The sequence below is a fragment of the Colletotrichum phormii genome, assembly GCF_030913505.1.
Source record: "Colletotrichum phormii strain CBS 102054 chromosome Unknown BDP81scaffold_1, whole genome shotgun sequence".
NCBI classification, from domain to species: Eukaryota; Fungi; Ascomycota; class Sordariomycetes; order Glomerellales; family Glomerellaceae; genus Colletotrichum; species Colletotrichum phormii.
Window position 1 is genome coordinate 2348353 of NW_026851443.1, and position 24258 is coordinate 2372610.

General features: G+C 53.0%; 9 protein-coding genes and 1 non-coding gene across 10 annotated transcripts; 8 read left to right on the forward strand and 2 right to left on the reverse strand.

The window, feature by feature from the left end:
• Positions 1–2196: 2196 nt before the first annotated feature.
• BDP81DRAFT_456659 (uncharacterized protein) lies at positions 2197–2963 on the forward strand (the record flags this gene model as incomplete). Its single annotated transcript, XM_060593202.1, has 2 exons — positions 2197–2350; positions 2431–2963. The coding sequence occupies 2 exons, from the start codon at positions 2197–2199 to the stop codon at positions 2961–2963; spliced, it is 687 nt and encodes a 228-aa protein (XP_060451878.1).
• Positions 2964–3481: 518 nt separating this feature from the next.
• Positions 3482–5604, reverse strand: BDP81DRAFT_363587 (uncharacterized protein; the record flags this gene model as incomplete). The annotated part of the gene is made up of 3 exons (XM_060586473.1): positions 5375–5604; positions 5090–5191; positions 3482–4973 (listed from the first exon to the last, which is right to left on the reverse strand). The coding sequence occupies exons 1-3, from the start codon at positions 5509–5511 to the stop codon at positions 3482–3484; spliced, it is 1731 nt and encodes a 576-aa protein (XP_060451879.1). The 5' UTR covers positions 5512–5604.
• A 2498-nt stretch (positions 5605–8102) lies between these two features.
• On the forward strand, positions 8103–8837 carry BDP81DRAFT_486936 (uncharacterized protein; the record flags this gene model as incomplete). Its single annotated transcript, XM_060595211.1, has 4 exons — positions 8103–8366; positions 8424–8472; positions 8532–8640; positions 8705–8837. 4 exons carry the CDS (start codon positions 8103–8105, stop codon positions 8835–8837), a joined length of 555 nt encoding a protein of 184 aa, XP_060451880.1.
• Positions 8838–9795: 958 nt separating this feature from the next.
• On the forward strand, positions 9796–10203 carry BDP81DRAFT_486937 (uncharacterized protein; the record flags this gene model as incomplete). Its single annotated transcript, XM_060595212.1, has 1 exon — positions 9796–10203. A coding segment is annotated over one exon (408 nt), but the record flags the coding sequence as incomplete, so codon positions are not given.
• Positions 10204–11553: 1350 nt separating this feature from the next.
• BDP81DRAFT_413555 (family 35 glycosyl hydrolase) lies at positions 11554–15592 on the forward strand. The gene is made up of 16 exons (XM_060589296.1): positions 11554–11745; positions 11810–11864; positions 11925–11947; positions 12007–12051; positions 12109–12436; positions 12492–12635; positions 12689–12823; positions 12881–12900; positions 12957–12977; positions 13032–13234; positions 13298–13390; positions 13446–13483; positions 13532–13682; positions 13742–14155; positions 14209–14508; positions 14573–15592. Exons 1-16 carry the CDS (start codon positions 11618–11620, stop codon positions 15526–15528), a joined length of 3054 nt encoding a protein of 1017 aa, XP_060451882.1. The 5' UTR covers positions 11554–11617; the 3' UTR covers positions 15529–15592.
• An 882-nt stretch (positions 15593–16474) lies between these two features.
• Positions 16475–17525, forward strand: BDP81DRAFT_486939 (uncharacterized protein; the record flags this gene model as incomplete). The annotated part of the gene is made up of 1 exon (XM_060595213.1): positions 16475–17525. Exon 1 carries the CDS (start codon positions 16554–16556, stop codon positions 17523–17525), a length of 972 nt encoding a protein of 323 aa, XP_060451883.1. The 5' UTR covers positions 16475–16553.
• Positions 17526–18167: 642 nt separating this feature from the next.
• On the forward strand, positions 18168–18446 carry BDP81DRAFT_295206 (uncharacterized protein; the record flags this gene model as incomplete). Its single annotated transcript, XM_060583093.1, has 1 exon — positions 18168–18446. A coding segment is annotated over one exon (279 nt), but the record flags the coding sequence as incomplete, so codon positions are not given.
• Positions 18447–19671: 1225 nt separating this feature from the next.
• Positions 19672–21983, forward strand: BDP81DRAFT_467303 (uncharacterized protein). Its single transcript, XM_060594451.1, has 4 exons — positions 19672–19825; positions 19909–20031; positions 20256–20821; positions 20867–21983. The coding sequence occupies exons 1-4, from the start codon at positions 19789–19791 to the stop codon at positions 21818–21820; spliced, it is 1680 nt and encodes a 559-aa protein (XP_060451885.1). The 5' UTR covers positions 19672–19788; the 3' UTR covers positions 21821–21983.
• An 813-nt stretch (positions 21984–22796) lies between these two features.
• On the forward strand, positions 22797–23829 carry BDP81DRAFT_305723 (uncharacterized protein; the record flags this gene model as incomplete). The annotated part of the gene is made up of 2 exons (XM_060583198.1): positions 22797–23134; positions 23205–23829. 2 exons carry the CDS (start codon positions 22797–22799, stop codon positions 23827–23829), a joined length of 963 nt encoding a protein of 320 aa, XP_060451886.1.
• Positions 23830–24021: 192 nt separating this feature from the next.
• Positions 24022–24110, reverse strand: BDP81DRAFT_t22. Its single transcript has one exon. It is a non-coding gene; the product is annotated as a tRNA-Arg (tRNA).
• Between the last annotated feature and the right edge of the window lie 148 nt (positions 24111–24258).

The following is a 24258-nucleotide window of genomic DNA, read 5'->3' on the forward strand; positions in this document are numbered from 1 at the left end:
ATTTACCGTGTATGCCATGTACCACAATCAAAGTTTCGAAAACTCTTTTCCTTTTCACCAAGACCGTAAGTAGTTTATCAGATCCCTTTGTCCAATCAGATCATGCCATCCGGCCCGCTTGTGTCTCTTGGCAGCATGGAACAATATATCCAAACAGGGAATGGTTCACCGGACGTGGATGTCTGCCATTGTCTGGCTGGCAATGGTTGGCAGAAGTTGTTGGCTGATGGCTGGATGGGCTGTCGTTTAACTGATGTGATTGATAAGATTAGATGCATCCATGAGATCAGCAGCGCTAGGTACTTTTTACGATTTACCTCACCTTTATCCGTAATCCACAACTTACTCCCAGTTTCCTCCTCCTCATCCTCTTCCCATCCCCTGGTCTGGTCTGGTCTGGTCTGGTCTGGTCTGGTTCTGGGTCTCCTCCGTTCTCCGCTTCAAAAGGCCGCCCGTCGGTTCTTAACCCTAATTAGCCCGGACGCAGCATGGACGGACATGAGTGAGTCTAGGTGAATCCTCGCAGAGTCGCAGAAACTCTTGACTCTGTCCGACCTCGCCCGCAGAGAGCCCAACAAGGATCGCGATTCATCCCACCACTCACGCAGCCCACGCGAGGAAAGAAACGCCTCCTCACGCCACGAACAGTCATGCATAGTATCCCACAGGGCCGCCCAGCCATTCTCCTCATCTCCACAATGCCCCGATCCCCCCAATCACGCACATTGATCCAAGGTGACTGGTCCCTGACTCCCAAGACCACATGGACGAACCGTCGACGATATCGGTGAGGCACAGGCGCGCCGCACCTACGGATAACGCTAGAAGACTAATAAACAAAACGGTTGCCCGGATCAGACAGCCCTTTTTGGGAAGGCGGGTTTGTGACTTTCGCTCCTCTCTCGGCTGGACCGCATGTTTTCAGCCCTTGGCATCAGCCATCAGGTCACCCGTTGCTGGTATTCTCCGACTTTCGGGAGGAACTCTCGGACTAACGAGGAGACATGACGGACGAGCGAGCGAGCGAGCCATCATCGCCATCATCGCCATCATCGCCATCATCGCCATCATCGCCATCAGCCTTCTCTGGAGTAACCCGCTCTACCGAACGGCGAGAGTAAGAGAGCAGCCGGGCAATGGCCGACGCCATCCGCTTCAGTCCATTATCTCTCCCGTCTCTCTCTCACCAATATCCTCTTCTCTGCTGAGCTGCTCTTCGTACATCCAGGCTCAAGACTCCTCATGTCCCATATCCCCATATCCTCGTCCCCGAGCCTCTACCCCTCCTTCTCGATAACCTCTTAGTCAAAGGGGGCAAGAACCGAGGGTCGCATCCGTACCATGTATGTACACTTAGAGTTGCGTTGGTTCGGCGAGTACCCTCTTCCTCCTCCTCCGCTCCCATCCATTCATCGCCCCTCCCCTCGACCTCCACTTGAGTTGCAGTAGCCCATGCCATCCATGCCAACGACCACGCATGACAAGGATCTTTTGCCTCTCTTTACCTTTGGTACGAGCTTTTTTCTTTCGGCATCCCGCAAATTACACTACAAGCGCGCTGGGTCTACTTCGGCGATCCGGGGCAAATCCGAGCTTCCACGATCGAATACTTGCTCGTCTCCTCTAGCTGTCCCATGGACTCTGGAGACTATACGAATGTTATCGCGCTCTTTGAGTCCCGCGCGCGCCTCCCTGCTCCGCGGGCCATCGACAATCATTGCCTTATGTCATTGCCTTGCCTTGCCTTGCCATGTCCTGTTCAGATCCTGTCGTATTACCCCCTTACACGCCCATGGTTCTACCCTGGCCTAGGTCTGCCAGCTGATGGAGACTCTCATCGGCCAAGCTTGACCACGGAAGAGGCCGACATGAACATCCATTCCCAGGTTTCCACATTCACAGGCCGGGAAAGCCTAGACTGATTGATGTATGCATGCTCGCCGGCTCCTGTGCCTGTTCCTGTACCTGATTTCCCCTACCTCGTGCGTAACGAAAACAAAGCCTTCATAATCTATAATAACCTCTTTCTCCAACCTTCCTTCTTCTCGTTCCCACCCCCCTTCTTCCTCCTCACGCTCGCTTCCCCTAACTTAACAACTTGACTGCCATTCAGACAATCCTCCTCCCTTCCAGTCTTCCTCCCACAAAGCATCTTCAAGTCTCTCAACTTACCAACCCCTAATACCAACCTTCAAGATGCGTTCATTCGTTACCTGCACCGTCCTGGCCACCGTCGCCTCCATGGCCGTCGCCCAGGTCCACCCTCGCTTCGAGTACCCCGAGTCCGTTCCCGCCGTTGAGAAGCGCCAGGAGCCCGGTACTCCCCGCTACCAGTGCCACGAGGACTGCGGTACGTCTATGCCCCTTCCATACCCTCTACTTACACCATCCCCCCCCCTATACGACGCAGAGAAACTGATCTCCAAACAGGTCTCCTCATCACCCTCGGCCGCGAGGACGGCTTCTGCACCAACTCGGAGTGGAACGAGCGCTACGGCCGCTGCATGACCTGCGCAAACACCTACTCCATCTGGATGTACTACTCCTCCGGCGTCACCTCCGCCGCCGCAAAGTGCGGTCTCTCCCCGACCCCCAGCCCCTCCGGAGGCGCCGTCGAGACCACCGCCGCCCCCGCCCCGGCCGCCACCACTACTGCGGCTCCCGCTCCCGTCCCCACCACCGAGACCTCCGCCGCCGCGCCCCCGGCTGAGTCTACCTCTGCTGCCGCCGAGTCCTCGGCCCCTGCTGCCTCTACTTCCGCCGCCGGTGCTCCCGCCACCACCCTCTCCACCGCTGCCTCCGGCTCTGCTTCCGCTTCCGCTTCCGCTTCCGCCTCCGCCTCCGGTGCCGCTACTACCTCTGGCGCTGCTTCCGGTACCTCCGCGGCTACCGTCACCCGCGTCACTTCCATCGGAACCTCTGTCGTTATTGTATGTGTCGCCTGGGCCTGGTCTATGATGTAGACGTAAAAATTCGTTTCTGGTGTTCTTTGTTTGTTAACGTGGTCTCTTCTCTCTCTTGTAGCCTTCCGGAACTGCCACCCCCAGCACCCCCGTCTTTGCTGGTGCCGGCAAGAACGCCGCTGCCGTCGGTCTTGCCGCTGTCGGCCTGGCCCTCGCTGCCTTCTAAGGGAGATAAATCCTTGAGATTCTAAAGGACGAGCTTTTTTGAGGAAATGTACATAGGCGAAGATGCCACCACAACTTTAATTTTCACCGGAGATATGATCATGTTTATGGATGTATGATAGCGAAGACTTTTGTTATTATACGATTGGAGATAGTATACTACAGCCTAATGAGTCTCCATTACACAATTTGCGGGTGTGATGTGTGATGCGCAAAGTGATCAATCTCTTGATATGTACCTCTATCAGTAGACGCCGTTGAATGATAAAGTCATGTGCCGAATGTCCTCACAGCAAGCCATCATGAATTTTGTCTAACCAACATGAAGGCACTACACACTTTATACTACCAGCTCAAGTCAAGTAATCAAGACAACTAGCCCCAGACGAAACCCCCGACGACGTAAAATACCATCCCCAAGCCCTCTCCAGCGCCATCAAAGGAGCCTTCTTCTCCCGACACCCAAACATATACAACAACGACTCCGCGATCCCCACGCCCCCCACAAACTCCTGCAACACTTCCGTGACCTCGCCCATAATCTCCGGATCCGCGCGCGACTTGTACACCACAAACGCCATCGGCCGGATGAGGTCGTTCTCGAGCACCAGCGTCTTGAGGCCGTTGAGCTCCTGCTTCCGCGCCAGCTGCAGCGCGTGGCTGATCATGTCGCGGTACAGCGGCGTCACGGCGGGGAGGACGTTGGCGTCGAGCTTGTGACGCTTGTAGATGGCCGCGAGGTTCTCTACGTAGAGAGATTCGAGGGTCATGGCTTGGAACCAGCGGTGGGGGTTGTGTTCTCGTTGCTGTCGCGAGGTTTGGAGGAGCGGGGAGAAGCTGGCGTGCCATGTTTGGAGGAGGTTGGCTGATTCTTTCCAGATGGCGGTGTCGTTGGAGGGGTCGGAGGAGGGGGGGTTGATGGAGGATTTGAGGCCGTGGAGACAGTGCATCATGGCGTGTTGCGTTAGATGCCACCACCGCGACGCCTCGGTGATGTTGGTAAGACTTGATGGCATGTCTTGCATGTTGTATCTGTGTCTACACCCGTGGGGGAAGTTGCGCGCCTGCGCCGTGACGCGGATCCCTTCCGGACCGAACCCTGTGGCCCAGGGATGCGTATCAAGTCTCTGTAAGGTATCGAACAGGGCAGACTCGAGCTCAGAAAGATGAAGCTTCTCAAACTGGACGCCGTCCTCCTTCAGCCGGAGAGTAACAAACTGGTCCATCATAGCAACGGAATGGTTATGATGCTTTGACGCAGCCTCGGGGTTGCCCGCCATCATCTCAAAGGTGGTGAAGAGCATCGACGTCAACACCATGTACGGCAGCGTGTACGTCGTCGCCTTGACGCTGAAGACGGCCTTGACGGCATGGCCGTAGTGCTCCAGCGCGGCGCGGTAGTCTGCACCAACAAGCTTGTCGCTGATGACGGGGTGTAGGGCCTTGCCTAGGGCCCCGATGCCGGAGCAGATCTCCCGGATGGCGATCTCGTGGTTGGCGTACTGCGGCGTCATCTCCGCCACGTGGTTCTTGAGGACGGTGGCGCCCTGTTCCAGGTTCACGATGAAGGACTGGAACGAGTCCCACTGCCGCTGGTTCTGGAACAGGGCCGTCTCGTAGCCAGGGGTGATGAGGACGCGGTGGTCAGGGGCACGACGCCGTGCGGTGCGGGTGATTTGCCCGCCGCCGCCGCTTCCATCGCCCGGATGGGAAGTGATTTGGGCTTGCTTGTGTCTCTGCGGCATGAGACGAAGTCCCGAATCGAGGTAGCCCTCGCAGATGCGATTTGATTTGACGCATTTCATGCAGTGTGGCCTGGCCAAGTCGCACTTGATGTGGCGTTTCCTACACGAACGATCCACGTGAGACCCGTATTCTTCTCATCAAGGGTGGGAACGGCTACGCGGAACGAGGAGGGAGCGAATGACAGGTGAGTATAAGAGAGTTGACAAAAAACGTACCTGCATTCTTTACACCCGTTCCGGGTCTTGGGCGCGCTCGCGCGGCTCTGCTTGGGTCGGTTCGAGAGCGAGAAGACATGGACCTGGCCGTTGGGTGGAGTTCTAATGTCCGTATTGGTCAGTCCTTGGTCCAGATTCGATATATAGATGCACCCGACCCCCTACTGCGAGGCTGTTTGTTCTTTCTTCGCCGATCTTCTCTGGAACTCTGATACAAGCGATGTTGTTTACAATGCGCCCTGGACACCCAACTCCCAACAAACAAGTCTCTCGCATGCTACTTACGCCTTTATTTCGCCCTTATCGGTACCTTGAGACGAAGCTCTTGATGCAGGCCGCGATTCTAATTGAAGTTGAGAACGCGCGCCTTGGAAGCTGTGAACCACGAAGGTAGGCTCCGATGATCTGGTTTTGGTACCCATGGTATCGGCGTTTACTGCAGCGTAACGTGGTTAAAGGCGACAAGTCGATTGACGAAACAGCAACAGCAGCAAGCAGGACGTTATGAGCGTCAGAAGTATGAACACGTTTGTCTTTTTGGGAAGATCCTGAAGATGCCATTTCCCCTGACTAGCTAGGTGAGATAACGAGCCCTTTGATGAAGTTGAAGCGGAGGATCCCGAGGATCTAAGAGAAGCATGGACCTGAATCCTTTGATGCAACGGACCCAATCACTGGTTTTCTTACTCTCGGAGGACGATCCCGACAGCCAATCAGAAGAGTCAAGTTACGTGTTTCCTATTTGGGACTCGGCCTGGATCCTTTAAAGTTCAAGATGACTGAGGTTAGGCTTACGACTTATTGCAACTATTCTCTTCTCCCCCCCCCCTAAGGACCAGAGGTCTTGTTCGAAGTCTGAAGAACTTTGATTGTCTCGCTGGCTGTTTCAAGATGAGATTCAAACTCCATCTACCTACCGCAACTCTCGGAATCTACCGAGCCATGAGAAGGCAGGCAACTTTTCATGTCGCGGATCCAGCCTCAACGTCATGAGTTGATGGGCGAAACAACAAGAACCCATCGTGTATGCCTACTAAAGAGTCATGAGCTGGCTTCAAGCTTCTCATTTGACCTAGAACATATCGACAAGTTTGCGACATCGTCGCATATGCGATCTTTGGTGGTTGAGGAACGGCTCTCGGATCCTCTGTGCAGATCATAACAGCCAAGTTTCTGCCTGTGAGGCAAAGAAACCTCACAAGTCGCAGAGTAACGGTACCCTAAGTGCGGTTTCTGCGGGAGGGCAAAAGTGCTGTATTGCAGTGATAGAAAGGTGATGTGGGCGGAGGAGAAAAACTCCGCGGGGAAGGTCAGCTATTAATGGAAATGCGCTGGTGGTCTCAGCCACAGCCAAGGGCACATGGACCACACCGGGTGCCCAGCCACAGTCTGTCAAGGGATCTCAGATTGATACGTTTCGGAGACTTTGACTTGATGGATCAAGTTGAAGCAAATCCAACCTTATGCCGTTCTCCCACTGTTCGAGTGTTCCTAAAAGGCTTTGTCACCTGAAAATCTATCTGCCCAGTTCATAGGAGCATGATCGAATCAACGGAGCCAACTCCGAAAGGCAGAAGACGGCATACGGAGACTTGTCTTTACATAGCAAAGCGCCCCGCGCAGTGATAAAATAGCCCAACCATCAATGTCTTTGTTTAATGAGCGATCAGGATCTCAACAACCAAAGATATTTCCGATTACTGATAATATATGGATATAAACGTGGATAGAACGACTGCAAGTTTAATCCTCCTCCGAGGGGTCAGTGCACTAATGGTAGACTATAGTTCCACGACTCCCGGGTTGCCAAGAAGTGCTTGAACGGTGGTCAAACCGTCGTCAGGGACGTGTTTGGGCAACTTTTCCGCTCCATCAAGACCGGCAAAGGATGGAAGCTGCCGGTGGGCATCCCCCGGAACACAAAAGGTCATTGAATACGAAAGGCTATCGGAGCAGTAGATCCATGCCAGATCGAGGGTAACTGCCCAGATTGGCAGTTGGACTGCCGTCGTGGGGCCAACTTCCAAGGAGATATGTCCTTGGAGCGTCTATCTGATTGATACTTCTCCTATTAGGTTAGTGCATGCAGTATGATCCACGATCACCAGCCTAGGAGACTTTCCTTAGTGTCCATCGAGATCCACGGACGCTACTTCCTTCCTCTCCCCGCGATTTGAGGCATTCTTTTCCTTCCTAGTATAGATGGAAAAGGTGTGAAGGGGGCCAAAAGTCGCCAACCGAGCAAAGCCAAAGACCAAGAATCGTGGGCGGAACATCCTCGCAGCCCGGCCCCTTTCTAGGTTCACGTCGCGGGAGAATCCTTATTAAGCCGTCCGATCTTCGAGTCAGTCGCCTTAGTCCAGACAAAACCTAATTCAAATAAACAAACCACAGAGCCAGCACATATAGCCCACTCTACTGTGTAAGATGAACGGAGTAAAAAGTCCACCCAGGCGTCGAACGGGTTCGCCCCAGACTGTTCGTCCCCTTTGTGACCTTGAAGTTTCAACTCTTTTCATTTTGCAACTCGAAACCTTGTCATGGATGTCGGCAGTTGGCGGTGGTGATGAGCCCCATCTCGATATTAATTATCCGAAGTCTAAATCGTCAACGGAGGCCGTGACGGAACACTCGGGCCAACAAAAACTCTCCCTATTTTCCAAATCAATGCCTCCGGCGGCCGTTCGTGCCCCGAGAATAGATGAGCTTTGGGCGAGCCGGTATAGGCCCACAGGCAATCATCTCCGAATCCGAATACATCGGCGCTCGCGGGGCGGTCTGGGATGAGGTTGTATGCGGTTATTATGATCGAAACTTTGTCTCTTGGCTACTGCGGGACATCCGGTCATGTTGTATGTGAAGATAAATAAGCCGGCTCACTTCACTTCGGCCTCCCAGAGTCGTAAATGAGAATCCTCCGTAGCCAACACAAGTCGTCGATCGCTCTAACAAGTTCATTCCTTTTAACAAACTACACACGTTCGCTTCCAACAACCCACAAACTCCATCCAAAATGAAGAGCTTCACCACCCTCGTTCTCGCGGCCAACGCCGTCACTGCTGCCGTCGTCAGCAAGCCCCTTGTGCAGCGCAACACCGGCTCCGACCTCAACATCAAGATCGGCAAAGACATTGTCAACTCCGCCGCCTACGAGAAGTTCCTCAGCAGCGAGGTCTTGTCCCCGAAGCAGCTCCAGACCCGCCAGGACGGCGAGCCCGACCCCAACCGCAACGAGACCAACCCCAATATCATCTTTGTGCTTCAGTGCACCGATGCTGTAAGGCGGCTCTAAGAGATTACTTGACTGGTTGTGAAGCAATACTGACAGAAGCAGGGTTTCCGCGGTGACTGCCTCGTCTTCGGTGCCAGCCCCGGATACTGTGGTAAGTGCTTGACTCTACGATTGTGATGAGATGAACGGAATGCTGACTCGCATGTGAAGTCTCTTACTTCAACTTCCAGGACGCCAACTCCACCGCGGTCAGCGACCGCTTCAACAACCAGGTCTCTTCCCTCTCCACCAACACCGGCGGCAAGTGCCAGTTCTACCTGTAAGTATCTTGGTTTCTAATGAGTTCGACTTGTCATATCAAACATACTAACAATGCACCAAAGGTACAAGGGCTGCGACAACAAGGGCGATGACCGCGGTCTCACCTCTTCTTACAACTACAACCTGGCCGTCGCTCTCCCCGAGGACCCTCGTACCGTCGAGTACGAGGACAAGATCACCTCCTGGAGGTGCTAGGCAGGCCAAGCGCCGGCCGAATTTGAGTCGGCCATTTATATACCACAAATAGCAATTGAAATATAGTTGTATTCTGAAACGAAGTGCTTTGCGAGGAAAGTTCGTGAACTGCTCTTCCAAATATCGCGCCATTACTACACAGCTTCAAGCTCACATTTGTCGTACGGTAAGGGAAAATAGAGATGAAGTGGCCATTTTGAACGTGTAAACAAATATTGGTATGCTCGTACAAATCACAGTTGGGATGGCCCAACAGTTCGTCTGATGAAGCTTACTAACAGAGCCCAACGCAGGAGAAAGGGGTTTGATGAGGCGACCTGCACGCACCGCCCCTTGCTTCCGAGTTGCCAGATGCGGCAGGTTTGGTTTCGGATGACAGCTCTGATTGGATCTGTGGTGTTGCATCCGCGCTCGTGAGAGTACTACCAGCTTCAGCCGCCATGCAGCAGTATCGGCTGGAAACAAACTCACACTCGGCTACGGGCTTAATTTCAGGCGTTCTATCCTACAGGCTGCCGTTTTTCAGCTCGGCTCATGGCTCAAGTCAATCAAGGTTGCGTTGTATGTTCAAACAGTCTACAGCCGGATAAGTATGGTAAACACCCTGTACACCTAAGATAACATGGTGTAGGTCGGAAGGAAGCATGTTTGTGACGCCTCCGCCCGACTCTCTTGAGATACTTACAACTATAAGAAAGACAAAGCCTTCAAGCCAGACCAATCTGCCGTCATTACCTTTTCGAAACCCGGAACTCCCCTCGCATAGCCTGCGCTGAGCTCCCAAATCTAGCGTTGACATCTTCGCCCACCTCTTGTACTGAAGAGCCAGATATGAAAGATGCATCCGCTCCACCTCTTCAGTATAATTCTTAGCTTTGGGGCTTGGTTAGATTCCATATGTACCAACTACAACAAGTTGAGGACTCTGTTGACTGACTGATGCAGGGGAGCTTCGAGTCAAGTCATCACGCTGACTCCGTCAACGATAGACCGGGCCAAAACCGTGACCGTCACAAGGACAGAGATTCGAGAAACCACTATGACCGCCACCACGACGGCGACTGCTGTCGTGACGAGCCCGACGACGCTGCGAGAAGTCTCAACCACCACCGCACTCGTCACTCAGATCATCACGAAGACGACCACGGCGCCTTGCTCATCTCTCAGCTGCCCCAAGATCACCTCTACTGGTACCATCTGCAAGAGCTGCTTCGTTGCTCAATGCACTACTACTTCGTACATCACGAGATCCTGCGGCTGCCCTGTTCTCTCAACTACATCCGTCGACTTTGAGTGTGGTGAGGCTGATGTATGTAACAAGATTGGGTGCAGGACTGTATATGCAGTTGCAACTCCTGCGTGTTAGAGTTCTTTTTCTCTTCTTGTCGAACTTGAGTAAGAAGGGGGAAGGTGGATAGTGTGAAGAGAGTGGCTACGTTGAGGTGGGCTTTAGGAAATGAACAAGTTTTGCTGCAACTCTCATAGGCACTCAATTGCAACCGCAATCTTTCCTCGAACGAATCATCCGCTTGATTATGCATGCTACTAAATGTTTAGAGTATTTGAATTCAAGGAAACTAAGGCTGCACCAAGTCGGCAACTCGGACACTACTTCTTGTAGATGGAGACAAGACCACCCCAAATCTCCGCACGAGATCTCCAAGATAAGGGGTTCTTGCGTGATGTTATTTGGAGACCAGAGGAATGCAGCGTCGGCCGACCCAAGACTCTGTGGGCTATTGTGCCACTAATGCATTGGAGTAATGCGAGATGACTGCATGAACCGTTCGGACCAACGCGCAGTGGACAACTCGTGGGCAAATGAAATCCCACCGGAATCAGCCAAAGTCAAATGTATTGTCTTGCTAAAAACAAACATGGACTGAATCATGGATGAGTGTTCGTCCGGCATGTTGCGCAAGGCAGATCGGCCCGAACTGGAACCCAACAACTTGAGAAATTCAGACGTTCACTGCTAACCTACCACGCGGTGGTAAGATATGATGGCCGGGGTTTAGACTTCCCCTACACCAAAAAAGCGGCCATCATTTATTGTCACCGCGTGCCTACCTACTCCTCATTGAAAGATCGGTCAGTTTTTTGATGTTACGTAGGCACCTTTAAGCATGTTTCTGCTTCTGTCCTACCTATGCCTCGGATGATCGGATCCTACCGAATTGACACAAAAAGTGGCCATCGGCCCATGATGTTGCGACGTAATATCCGGCCGTGTTGGCTGCCAAGGCACAGCACTCTCACGAGAGCACGCTAGACGAAGCCAGTCGTCCAGTCCAGCGCACAACGGGAGCCATGCCCGTCGGTGAAAAGATCGCTTAAGTTTGGCTCGTCGAAAAATTCAAGACGCTACTGCAAAGTCTCCAAGCGATGAATGACATCAGGCTCACAATCCCAGGCGCCTTGGGTCAGTGATTGCTGCGGCTACAGGAATCGCGGGGGTTGCGGCCGGGGTGTTGGATCGTCAAAATCATCTTCTCCAGTCTTTGCCCCCGGTCCCCCCTCATGATTCCCCGCAGTTGTCGGTTCGATCAACACCGAGCACGTTTGTCCGGATGCTACGCTGTGCCGGGGTACACACCGGATGGGACCGGGGGGGGGGCCGGTGGGCAAGCAAGGTAGAGTAGGATGCCTTTAAAGAAGAGACGCGATGGCTTCCTTGCGCGCGCGGTTTCTTCAATTGGCTGTTGGCTCTTTCACTTTTTTGTTTCGGCTATCGTGTTGCATCTGTCAAGTTTCAGCAATAGTCGAAAGGAAACGCCACGATGAGGTTTGGTCTGAAAGCCGGCGGCCTTTTTTGGCTTGCCGCGTCGCTTTGCGGCACGCAGAGCGCTTTGGCTCAAGATGTTGACTGGCCGATTCACGACAACGGTCTCAATGAGGTCGTTCAATGGTACGATTCCTTGCTTCGTTGACAAGTGGAATAGTGGCTTTGATACTGACTGAGCTCCACGCAGGGATCACCACAGCTACATTGTGAACGGAGAGAGACTCTTCGTCTTCTCTGGCGAGGTATGGCAACTACCTCCCTCCCAGTATCGCATGTTGAGACCCTCGCGCTAACAATTATAGTTCCACTACTGGCGTATTCCTGTGTTCGTGATCCAACTCGACTCAATTTGCGCCGTGCTGAGCTTACTGACATATCTTCAAGTCCCGAACTTTGGCGAGATCTCCTCGAAAAGGTCAAGGCGGCTGGGTAAGATACAATCTCTGCAGTAGATGAGTTTTCTCGTGGCTGACATACAGATGACAGCTTCAATGCCTTCTCCATTTACAACCACTGGGGCTACCACAACCCCACGCCCGGTGTCTTGGACTTTGAGACCGGCGCCCATAACTTCACCTCCATCATGACCGTGGCAAAGGAACTCGGCATTTACCTCATCATCAGACCTGGACCCTATGTCAACGCTGAGACCAATGCCGGCGGCTTCCCTCTCTGGGCCACCACTGGAGCCTACGGCGATCTGAGAAACGACGACGAGAGATACACTGCGGCATGGACTCCCTTCTGGTCGGAGATTTCCAAGGTTATCAAGCCCCATCTGATCACCAACGGCGGAAACGTCATCATGTTCCAGGTACGCGATAATTCCCAAGGACTCACGAGAGCGCATGTGCTAAGCGGAAACATAGATCGAGAATGAGCTCAACGGGCAGTGGAAGGACATTGCGAAGAGAACCCTGAACCCGCCTATCGCCAACTACATGCAGCTTCTCCAGGACAGCGCCCGGGAGAATGGCATTGACGTGCCCCTCTCCCACAACGCCCCCAACATGGTAAGCGACTCTTGAGAGGGAAATTGTGTCTTTCAACTTCTGACACAATTCAGCGCGGCTTTTCTTGGTCCAAAGACTTTTCCAATGCTACTGGAAATGTCGATGTTGTCGGTGTCGACAGCTACCCTTCATGCTGGAGCTGCAACTTGAGCGAGTGCACCGGCACGAACGGAGCTTACATCCCCTATGTGAGTACCTCAGAGTCATCAGAACCACTGTCCTCTTGCTAATCGCTTCACCTACAGCTGACTCAAGACTACTACTCGTGAGGAAACCTTTTTACATGTTTTCCGTGTGTCAAAACTAACAAACTCTCTCCAGCTACTTCACAGTTCAGTCGCCGTAAGTTTTCCGGAGTCTAAACACCCTCAAAGTAGAATTCTAATCATCTTGCAGGTCGCAACCCAACTTCCTTCCCGAGTTCCAGGGCGGTTCCTACAACCCCTGGGGCGGACCCGAGGGCGGCTGCCCCAGCGACATTGGTGCCGACTTTGCCAACATCTTCTACCGCGATCTCATCTACCAGAGAGTTACCGCAATCTCCCTTTACATGATGTTTGGTGGAACCAACTGGGGCTGGCTCGCTTGCCCCGTCGTTGGTAAGTCCATGTCGCTAACGTCCAGCCTGTGTGAGATTGACTCAGGCTAACTGAACGTGTCAGCTTCGAGTTACGACTACTCTTCTCCGGTGTCCGAGAACAGAATCATTGGAAGCAAGTTCCATGAGACGAAGCTTTTGACTCTCTTCACTAGAGGTTCGTAGAGGATTCGCCCTTACGGGTGGCAACATGGATTCTAACGTTCGAGTAGTTGCCAAGGATCTGACAAAGACCGAGAGAGTTGGAAACGTAAGTGAAGCAGTGATCCCAGGCATTCGAGATGCTAATCTTGTCCAGGGTACCGGCTACACCACCAACTCAGCCATCACCGTGTCCGAGCTCCGCAATGTCGACAACAACGCAGCTTTCTACGTTGCCCGTCACGCCTACTCCCCTTCCAACACCAACGAGGCTTTCAAGCTCTCTGTCAACACCTCTCAGGGTGCCCGTAAGCCTTCCCTATACTTGACATCATCTTCTGCGGATCCAAAGCTGACTTGGCACAAGTCACCATCCCCCAGCACGGCAGTTCGATCGCCATCAACGGCCACCAAGCCAAGATCCTCGTCACCGACTTCTCTTTCGGCGAGAAGACGCTCCTCTACTCCACCGCCGAGGTTCTTAGCTACACCATTCTCGACGGCCAAGAGGTCATTGCTCTTTGGCTTCCCGAGGGCGAGGCCGGCGAGTTCACAGTCACTGGTGTCAACTCTGCCAAGCTGGTCGGTGACGGCAACGTTGGCGACTTCAACGTCTACCCCGGCGAGAGCAACGTCACCATTGCATACACGCAAAAGAAGGGAATCACGCTCGTTGATCTTGGAGATGGATCCCGCGCCGTCCTTCTTGACCGCACCGCCGCGTACCTCTTCTGGGTTCCTGTGCTTGACAACGACCCCTTTGCGCCTGCTAACAAGACTGGTGAGTTTGTTTATTGACGCATCTGATACATGTTCACTGACAAATTGGTGTAGTCTTCGTTCAGGGCCCTTACCTCGTCCGTCACGCCGCCTTCAACGAGACCGGCCGCAGCTTGGCACTCTCTGGAGATGCCGATCAGGAGACCACCATCACCGTATTTGCCTCCGAGTCCATCTGCGGCATCACCTGGAACGGCAAGAAGCTTGAGCTCCTTTCGAGAGAAGGCAACGTCTTCACCGCCAAGATCGAGGGCCCTGCCAAGTTTGAGGTCCCTGCACTTGGCCCCTGGAAGGTTCACGACAGCTTGCCTGAGATCGCTACCGATTACGAAGCCACCTCTGACAGCTGGGTTGGTAAGTAATGTCTAATGCGTCTTGTTTCATAACTTCAGAGGAAAACAATCTAACAAGGATCCAGCCGCCAACAAGGTGAACACTTCCAACACCGTCAAGCCCGCCTCCAACAACCCCGTCCTCTACGTAGACGAGTACGATATCCACGTCGGAAACCACATCTACCGCGCAACCTTCCCGACCTCTGAATCCGCCCCGACCGGTGTCTTCCTCAACGTCACCGGCGGTCTAGCGTTCGGCTACTCCGTCTGGCTCAACTCCGAATACGTCGGCTCCTACCTCGGTCTCTCCTACCTCGGAGCCGACGCCAGCGAGTTCTCCTTTGCGAATGCCACCCTCTCCAAGACCGGCGACAACGTCCTGGTCGTCATCATGGATAACTCGGGCCACGACCTGCGTGAGGCAGCTCTCGCACCCCGCGGTATCACCAACGCGACCCTTCTCGGCCCCGACGCCGCGAACTACAAGTTCTCCGAGTGGAAGATTGCCGGTACCGCTGGCCGCAACGACCTTATTGACCCCGTTCGCGGTCCCATCAATGAAGGAGGTCTGTACGCCGAGCGTGTTGGAGCCCATCTCCCCGGCTACCCCGACGCCGACTGGGAGTCCTTCGACGCTGCCAACGGATCCCTTTCCGTTCCCGACGCCGGGATTCGCATCTTCCGCACCGTTGTACCTCTCGACGTCCCCGCTGGCCTCGATGTCTCTATCTCGTTCCGCCTCACGGCTGCAGCTGACCAGACTAACCGCCTTCGCGCACTTCTGTTCGTCAACGGATACCAGTACGGTCGCTTCAACCCTTACATCGGCAACCAGGTTCAGTTCCCTGTCCCGAATGGTATTCTCAACTACAACGGAGACAACACCATTGCCGTGACAGTCTGGAGTCAGGCTGCGGAGGGTGTTGCGCTGAATGTTGAGTGGCAGGCGGATTATGTTCACACTTCTAGCTTCGATATGAGCTTCGACAGCAAGTCTTTGAGACCTGAATGGGATGAGAGCCGTTCGGCGTTTGCCTAGATATCTTGAGTGTTAGGTTCATGTCATAGGACATGAGAAATACAAGACTCAGAAGGGATTTCAATAGTGTTCATTGCCGCACGTTTGTGAACTCTTGAGGTGGGAGACGACCCAAGCTCCCAAGAACAGCTCTGCAAAGATGAATCCGATCATATTGCCTTCGCCGAACCTCATGTGAGCTACGCCTTGAGTTTCTGCTGCTGACAATGAGGGCCCTGCCACCGAAGCTCATCACTAGTTTCACCGCCGATCCCTCGAAGATAACAGCAGTCTCAGTCGTTGCCTTTCAGATCACCGGTCTTCTAGGGCGAGTAGAGTACCTGCTCTATCAAAAACGTCTAGGTACGCTTCAATCCACGCGAGGGACGATGCGCGCCAAAGGAGAACGAAGCCGAATAATTGTTACTACTCAGCTGAACCCCGGCAGATTGACTAGGGCGTGAAAGCTCTCTCTCTGCCTCTGAATAACGGCGCGTCTTGATATTCGGAAAATAATTATCATGCTGAACCACGATTGGTCATTCGTCGATGCAACATTCATATGCTCGTCAGTATGCGCTATTCCGCATCCAGGGAAAAGTCACCAAGGTCACCAGGAAAAATTGTCGCCAAGGTCATCAAGATCACCAAGATCACCAAAGTCACTCAAGCCACGAAGGGAACATCATGGTCTAATCCGGTATGGTCTTTCCTGCAGGTAAAACGAATGTTTTGAACGTGAATACGATGGAGAAGGAGCGTATTGAAGGGTAATGCTTTTTCTCATTTACCTCTCCTGCCATTTCAAATGGCTTCCTTCCTCCTTTCTCATTCCACTTGGCGTCTTCCCCTTACCCACGGCTCAATTTAAGAGGCCATCTTCAGCTTCTCGACACAGAGATCTCTTCCGAATACATCAACCTTTCTATGCTACTCTTTCTACAAATTTACACAGTCATATATCACTCATTGGCAGCATCGACATTGCAATCATTCGCTTGGAATTCACACATACAAGTTTCAAGTAGCTTCCTTGCTCCCCGATAATGGAGTACGTCCCAGCCAAGGAAGTTTTGGTGGCTCGCTACGAGCGTACAATCGAGAAGATTGCAGACAACGGATCTTCGGAAGTCAAGGCTTGGCTTACCAAGCACACTACAAACAACGTCCCATGGGTCCTTCGGGCACTGCCAGAGTACGTGCAAGTTCTCAAGGACCAGTTTCCTGGATTTCTGCACGTCATGAAGCATTCTCGCAACAGTGGTTGCGTCAACGGCACAGCGCTGCTTTCAATCGATGAAAGTGTTTCGACTGTTGATGCTGAGAAACGTCCAGAGTACCTGTGGAGGACGATTCATGGCGATCAACCTTGCGGAGGAATCAAGGCCAGATTGGGCCGAGGAACCGATCCAATATTCTTACACATTCACTTGCGCAGACATCATCGCTGGCGCTGTCGATATTTGAGTCCGTTCCTCTCGGCAACCGACAGCAGAGAAAAGGCCATCCGCATCGCCACTCTGTACGAGCTGCGAGGATTTCAGAATAACACGATCTTAAGATTCCGAACCACTGGCTCGGCTTGGGATCATGAAGTCCAGCGTCTTTGGGACCCAAAATCCTTGCTTCGGGACCTCAATCTGCACGGAGACGTTATGCCGTGGCTCGACAACGAGTTTCTTGTTGAACATTCAATTCCCGAGTCTAGTATCCAACGCAGATACAATTGGCCAAGTGACAAAAGCATCATCGAACCAGGTCAACGCTTCGAGACCCTTGCCCGTTTTTACTACGAAGGCAAACACAACACGTCGATCAAGGCTAAGGAGCGCCGTGAAGCTGTGAAGAAGGAAGCGGAGAACGCAGCTGCGCGAAAGCGCAAGGCCTCTGATGAAGGCGACGGGGTCAGAGACACCAACAACGACGATGAAGACGAACTGGAGCCTCAGCCGAAGAAGAGAAAGTACGGCAAGCGGGTCAACGTTGGTCCTAAGATGGGACGCGATGGTGGTGCTTGACACGGTTTGTCTGCAGTTGTCCGGTATAGAGAAAGGAGTTATTTGGGTTTTAGAATGAGGTTCTTTGCGAAAGATGGGTATTCAAATTTCACGGGCGTTCTGGGAGTTATGGATCTGAGAGTTATGGAGATCAGGTTATGGAAATTGGGGAGCGCATCATCACATCTCAGTTAAATAGACGCGCAATGAGAATGAAGCCAAGGCATTATTAGATACTCGGATCTCTCTACTGGAAGCTCATTTGGTCTTCAGTCGCTCGTCCTCATCACTCGGTTGGTCTTTCATTCAAAGTGGCCTCGAATTAGAAAGGGCGACTTGAAAAGGAGAGGTATCTAGTGCCGACGACTCGAATGGCAAGTGGTCATTCGTATCGACGGAAGCGGCGATACACAGCTCCACGAATATGAGAAGGCAGCATCTCCACAAGTAGACAGGCACCTCTAATAGAAGCGAATGGCTGGAAAGAGCAACGAGAAAGCAGGGTGGTGCCCACATTCTGCTTCATCAATCTAGTCGTCAGCATCTTCCAGTGCTATTCTTCTTCCCAACATACCACTCTAATCGTATTGTCATTCGTTTCATCGCCATACCATCACGCACCATAGCACAAGACGAGACCCAGAACGGTCAATCATGTCCGAAGTCGGCAAATTCGAACTTTTCAGCCTTTTACCATTGGAAATAAGACACCTGGTATGGCGCAAGACTCTCGAAGGCCGGCTCGTGGCCATATGTCCCAGGCTAGACTGGCTTGCCCGAAGAAGCCGTCTGCCCGTCATGTCCGCCGTTCATCGAGAAAGCCGCAAATTCTTCTTGAGCATATACATTCGGCTCATCAGCGAAGTTACGGGCATGCCTCATAACAGAAGCTCCTTCGATTGGCTCATCAAAGACCATGTTTACCTCAATCCTGATATTGACACCGCTCATTCTCGGTACGAGCGTTCACAGACTGGGGAATTATCGACTTCAATTCCCATGCCTCGAGGTCATCTACCTGGTGTCTCTGATTTGCATTCCAATACCCACAAACCTAGGTCTGAAAACACTCTCGCTGCGTGGTACGGGAGTCCATCTTCGCTACATATTGCCGACCAACAAGCTTTACTGTCATCGCGACGCGATTCTACCTGGCGAGTACTTTGGAGGTATACGGCCAAACGAGTTTACCCCTCATGATTGTTTTAGGGTCGACGCGAATGAGAGTTGCTGTATCCGCATCGACATCCTACGCGACAGCAATCTCGATTGGGTCACTGACGACTAGTTCCCCGTCGATGGGCTTCCTTTGATGCACCGCGCTTGGAAAATTTCTGTGGATTACATCCTCGGGGCGTCTGGACGAAAGTTAGCTGGTGGTTGATATTGGGAACGCCTTCTCGGACGCTTCCAGTCTTTTAGGAAGCGAGACGTGCGTGTACACAAGGGCCTTTTAAAGTCAGCGCTGTGGTGGATAAGCCTTCACATTACTTCTATCGAGCATGTCCAAGGTCAGCGTCTAAAAAACGATTCTTCTTTCGATTGAATCGATTCTGATATGGATCCTCCGGCGTCATTCGTGACCTCGTGGTCACGCAAACATATGTTACTCACATGTGTCTGTGCAATGACTCGACTTTCCCCCACAATGACCTTGAGGTCGCCTCATCCTCCCATTCGTTATAATATTTCGGCGCAAGTGATCTCAACTTCCCTTCGATGGCTGAACTGAAAAGCTTCAGGTATACTCAGCTGCCTGGTACCCCAAGGCTTCGGAGCAGAGTTTGAAGTTCTCTCTGCACAGGGAATGATTAGAGTCTCGTCCAACGCGGGCTTGTAGGTATTGCTTCTCTTCCGGCTCACATGTCTTCGAGTGTCGACTCAGGTTCTCGATTCGATTTGTGGCCGACGGGAAATCCGTCCCGCTTACTAACTTGATTTAGATATGGCATTGCACTTTGCCTTTCAACCGGCTCCCTCGTCTCACATCATCAACATTGCTGCCCTTCCACCGGTGTTCTGCAATCATTGACTTCCGATGCTAGATGCATGGACTACCTACTTTATCTATAAGACCACAAGAAAATTGGCAGAGAGGGAATGCTCTTTCAAAGATTGCGAAATGTCGAAAAGTTGAAAGACTTCGAGGATTTCCTGGTTTGTTTGCGTTCTCATTGTCGGTGCTTGACCTGATTGACATAATTCTCCCTTACAAGTTTGTCTTTGGAGATCCTTTGTCGAGTTCACAAGAATCTGACATGCCTTGAAAGGAATCGTTGCGAAGATGACTGCCCCTTCCAGAGCTGACAACTTCATATCAGGTATGAACCTGGGCTGAAGCTATTGTCAGACGAAGCATTCGTCTGAATAGGGGCGAGATTGAGTCGAGAACAACTCTGTCTAGGTATGGCCGAAAGCAGTATCGATGTCACTCGTCTGAACACCTCCACGTCTGAAGGTATGAAGCAGGCTGAAAGCAATCGTCTGAACGCCAGACGAGAAACCATCCCACCTGCCAACCTCATCAGTAAGCAACCGTCTCATCACGGCCAAGAGCAGATCACAACAAAGCAGTCCGTCCAAACTCACGATGATATTAGTTCCCGCTTTAAAGCACCTCTCTCAACACCAGACGAAGGCTATAACGACTAAGCAAGCCCATTGATCATGTGACATCCCTCGGAATATCTATTTAGACCTACTCATGGGTTCCCTTCTTTCCACAAAATCTCTCCCTTCCTACACCTCAAGGACACGAAGAGCTTTCATCGACACAATCTACCAAACAACCGACGATGGCTCATCAAAGCTCCCCTTCGTCCAACGACCCCCCTACCGACAACCTCCTCGACACTGTAATTGAGACTATGTCCTCTCCCTCGATTGACAACTCGCCTACCGTTGTTGCCGCTGATCAACCTGCCGACGCAGTCATGGAGACCGTGTCTTCCCCCGCGGTTGGTACCTCGTCCAACGTCGTTCCTGCAGACAATCCCTCTGAGACTGTCATTGAGATTACCTCCTCTCCCTTGACTGAAAACGCGTCCAACATGGCCACCGCCGACAATCTCGCAGACGCTGTCATCTCGGTCATGTCTTCTCCCTCCGATGATAACTCGTCCGACATCGTCATCACCGACAACACTTCTCACGCTGCCATTGAGATCATGTCTTCTCCTTCAGTCGACAGCTCCTCGAACGTTGCCGCCGCCAACCACGCTTCCGATGCCGTCATCGAGATAATGTCTTCCCCCTCGGCTGACGCCTTGTCCGACACCACCCCCAGCCCTACCAGCTTCCGTCGCCTCCCGCTCGCAGTTCGTTCGGCCATCTAGGAGATGGTCGCCGAGTCTTCAGGCCAGCTCGTCGGTATCGGTCCGAACGCGGACGCAAACGCGCGCCGCCCTGGCTACCCTGCCTTCGCCCGCGTCAACAAGGAGTCCCTTCAGGCATTTCTCCACGCCTACATCCGAATCGACAAGAACCCGAATGATCCGATCGTCTACGATCCAGCAGTCTTGCGCCCGGAGGACATGTGCGACCTCTTCTTTACCGAGGCGGTCCAATTGATCCCTCATGTCGATTGCGTTTATATAAACCCTCGCACAGATGAGATTTCGCTGGGCTGCAAGACCGACATCCCCGACCCTGCCTTCGCTCCCGGATACGTCTCACCAGACCTTGGATACGATATCAATATTCAGATCAAGATGGCACGCATCGTCATAGAAGACTTTAGCGCCTGGTCCGATTATGAGTACCCGATTCAGCAATTCAACGCACTCGACAAGGAGCCCGTCGCCACAATCAAGTTGGACGAGCTCAAGTACCCCAACGTCGATCAGATTACCGCCATCTTCCGTGGCGTCGAAGATGAATGGAAAAGCGGTTGCAACAGCTACGTCGTCAACTACAACGTCGACACCGACCGCGTCTTCGTCGACTACGACAGCAAAGACGGCGCTGAGCTGGCCAGAGAGACCCTCCGTATCGAGTATCGCAAGCTGAAGGAGTCGCATCAGACCACTGCTGATCCCGAGTTGGCCGAGTCGGATGGCGAGTCGGATGGCAAGTCGGACGACGCCAGCTCGGACGAGGTGGCTCCCAAGGAGCCGGAGTACGTGGACGACGAGGGCGTTCTCACGGTTCGGATCATCTTCCATCGCAACACGGACAAGGACCACGGTCCATACCTTCTCAAGCCCTTCGATCCCGACGAGATCTTCGACCCGGAGGACTTGGAGGATGGTGGTCGGATGGAGAGAGTCTTCTGGGAGATCGCCGCCACCGCCGTCAATGAGCGCCTTGCCCTTTGAGAGGCACCACACCACCACCGCCATGGCCTTCTCTTCCCGGGCCTTGGCCTATTCCCTTCAGACACCACCGCCGACGATGCCTACCAGCTGTTAAAGCTGGCTAGGTATCGTCGGTCGGGGAGGTGTCTGCGCGATGCCGTTGTTGGGAGATGGGAGATGGGGGGAGATGGGGGGAGGGGGAGGAGGGGAGGAAAGGGGCAAGGGGAAGGGGAAGGGGGGTGTTTGCGTGTTTGCGTGTTTGCGGGCTCTCGGAGCCAGAGCCTGGCCGGTGAGGGTCAGGTCTTGGTTCTGGGGGCCTGCCTTTATATCTGAGAAAATGAACCATTGCGTTTCACCATGATGAGGAACCATGCCTTTGACTGACCACACTCCGTGACATTTTCCGTCCCGGAAGCCTTCCAATATTCTTCAAAACTCCAAGACTCCATCATCGTCATGCCTTCGAACACACGCCTCGCCGTCCCCAGAGTTCGTAGTGTGACAAGTCGACTGCTCCAAGTCCACCTCACCCACATCCCGTCCGCCCGCACCCAGAATAGGCAGGTTTTCGGCGAAGCAAGAAACTCCACAATTCCGTCAGACCGGACCCGGACTCGGCTCACAGCAAGGAACCAACCGGAGGAAATAACCTGCCCATCATCGCCGCTCGTGAGACTGAGAGTACGTATATCCGAAGCTGTCCGCGGCCGCCGAGGAAATGGAGTCAACCCGTCCAACGGGATGTCTTAGACGGCCTATGACCGATGATTTTCTGGCAAAATGTCAGCAAACTTCGTTTAAACGTGCTTTACGTCCGTTAACACCGTGAGTAGATCACTGACTTACACATTCAAATCATGCCATGATAATGTCACCGGTATGAAGATCGAGGCACTCTCTCGAGATATAAGTCCCAACATCACCAACGGCCCCCGAACACCTCACAACAGCTCCCCAAGTCCATCTACCCATCTAAACCCAACCAAACCTCGCAACAATGGTCAACGTCGCAATCGCAGGCGGCACAGGCGCCGTAGGCCGCACCCTCATCGAAGTCCTATCCACCCAGACAAAACACCAAGCCTTCATCCTCTCCCGCAAGGCGCCGAATCCAGAGGAAACTCCCCTGGCACCGACGTTCGAGGTAGACTACGCCAACGTCGACGCCCTCAAGACGTTCCTCGAAGAGAATGACATCCACACCGTCATCAGCGCGTTCGGCATCACCGCCACATCTCTCGCAACGTCGCAGTTAAATCTCATCAAGGCGGCGGACCTCTCGTCCGCGACAAAGCGGTTCATCCCCAGCTCGTTTGCGATGCGGTACCCCGAGGAGTAAGCTCATCCCTCAAACAATTTGCTCTCTTCCTCGTCAAGCAATGATAAACTAACACCACCACCACAGCGGCGTCGCCCTCCTCCCGCCCCTAGAACACTACTTCACCTCCCTCGAATACGCCGCCGTCCACAACGGCACCTTCCTAGAATACTTTGCCCCCGCAACCCTCCAATCGCACCACCCGCACAGCACCCTCGTCCTCGACATCGCCCACGCCGCCGCGGCGATCCCAGGCGACGGCAACACCCCCGTGACATTCACCTACACCTTTGATGTGGCGCGCTACGTCGTTGCAGCACTAGACCTCCCCACCTGGCCCGCGGACCACGAACTCCGCATCGTGGGCGATGAACTCACCTTTAACGAATTCGTTACGCTGGCCGAGGAAACCAAGGGTGCAAAGTTTGATGTGGTCTACGACGACGTGGAGAAGTTGAAGAGGTCCGAGGTTTCAGAGTTACCCGGCCACCAGGCGTCGTATGCGCAGTTTCCAAAGGAGAGATTACAGTGGTTCCTGTCGATTTTTGAGCTGTGGATGGCGACTGGGTTGGGGAGGGTTGAGGGTGGAAAGGGGTCGTTGAATGAGGCGTGTCCTGAGATTAAGCCTTTGACTGCGAGTTGCGAGGGAGATGTTGGGGAAGTATTGGAAGGCGTAGCAGTGAGGATGCGTGGTGGTGGTTTAGTACTCTAGGGTTCCTGGCGAACTCCAATTCCAATCGAGTTGAGTCTAAGTTTAATTTGCGTTCGACGAGATCGGACGTTGCCCCAAGACTTCAATTAGATGTACACCAAACTTGCAACAAACGTATCCAAGTTGCTGTCCTCACCGAAAAAAAAAATTGCCCATGATGAAATGCAGCAAATGCAAAAAATAAATTTCGTGCGACCTACGTAGGGATCGAACCTACAATCTTCACAGTATGACTAAGAGAAAAGCCGAAATGTGACGCGATGCCATTTCGCCAGCAGGCCAACGCTGATTGATGACAAGAACCCGCAACAAACAGTTCATGTAGGTAGACGCGGCGGGGCATTTCATTCCAACCAAACCAGATCCACGATGTGGGGTCCGATCTGACAAACAACACGATACAACACAAACACTCCTGCGAAGACAAAG

Bases quoted from the DNA above. Each gene is read 5' to 3' on its own strand.
- BDP81DRAFT_467303 (XM_060594451.1), top strand. From the start codon at position 19,789: ATGACTGCCCCTTCCAGAGCTGACAACTTCATATCAG. The intron at 20,032-20,255 runs GTAAGCAACCGT...CTACACCTCAAG, and splicing joins CCCACCTGCCAACCTCATCA to GACACGAAGAGCTTTCATCG. The intron at 20,822-20,866 runs GTTCGTTCGGCC...TCTTCAGGCCAG, and splicing joins TCCGTCGCCTCCCGCTCGCA to CTCGTCGGTATCGGTCCGAA.
- BDP81DRAFT_413555 (XM_060589296.1), top strand. From the start codon at position 11,618: ATGAGGTTTGGTCTGAAAGCCGGCGGCCTTTTTTGGCTTGCCGCGTCG. The intron at 11,746-11,809 runs GTACGATTCCTT...AGCTCCACGCAG, and splicing joins CTCAATGAGGTCGTTCAATG to GGATCACCACAGCTACATTG. The intron at 12,824-12,880 runs GTGAGTACCTCA...CTTCACCTACAG, and splicing joins ACGGAGCTTACATCCCCTAT to CTGACTCAAGACTACTACTC.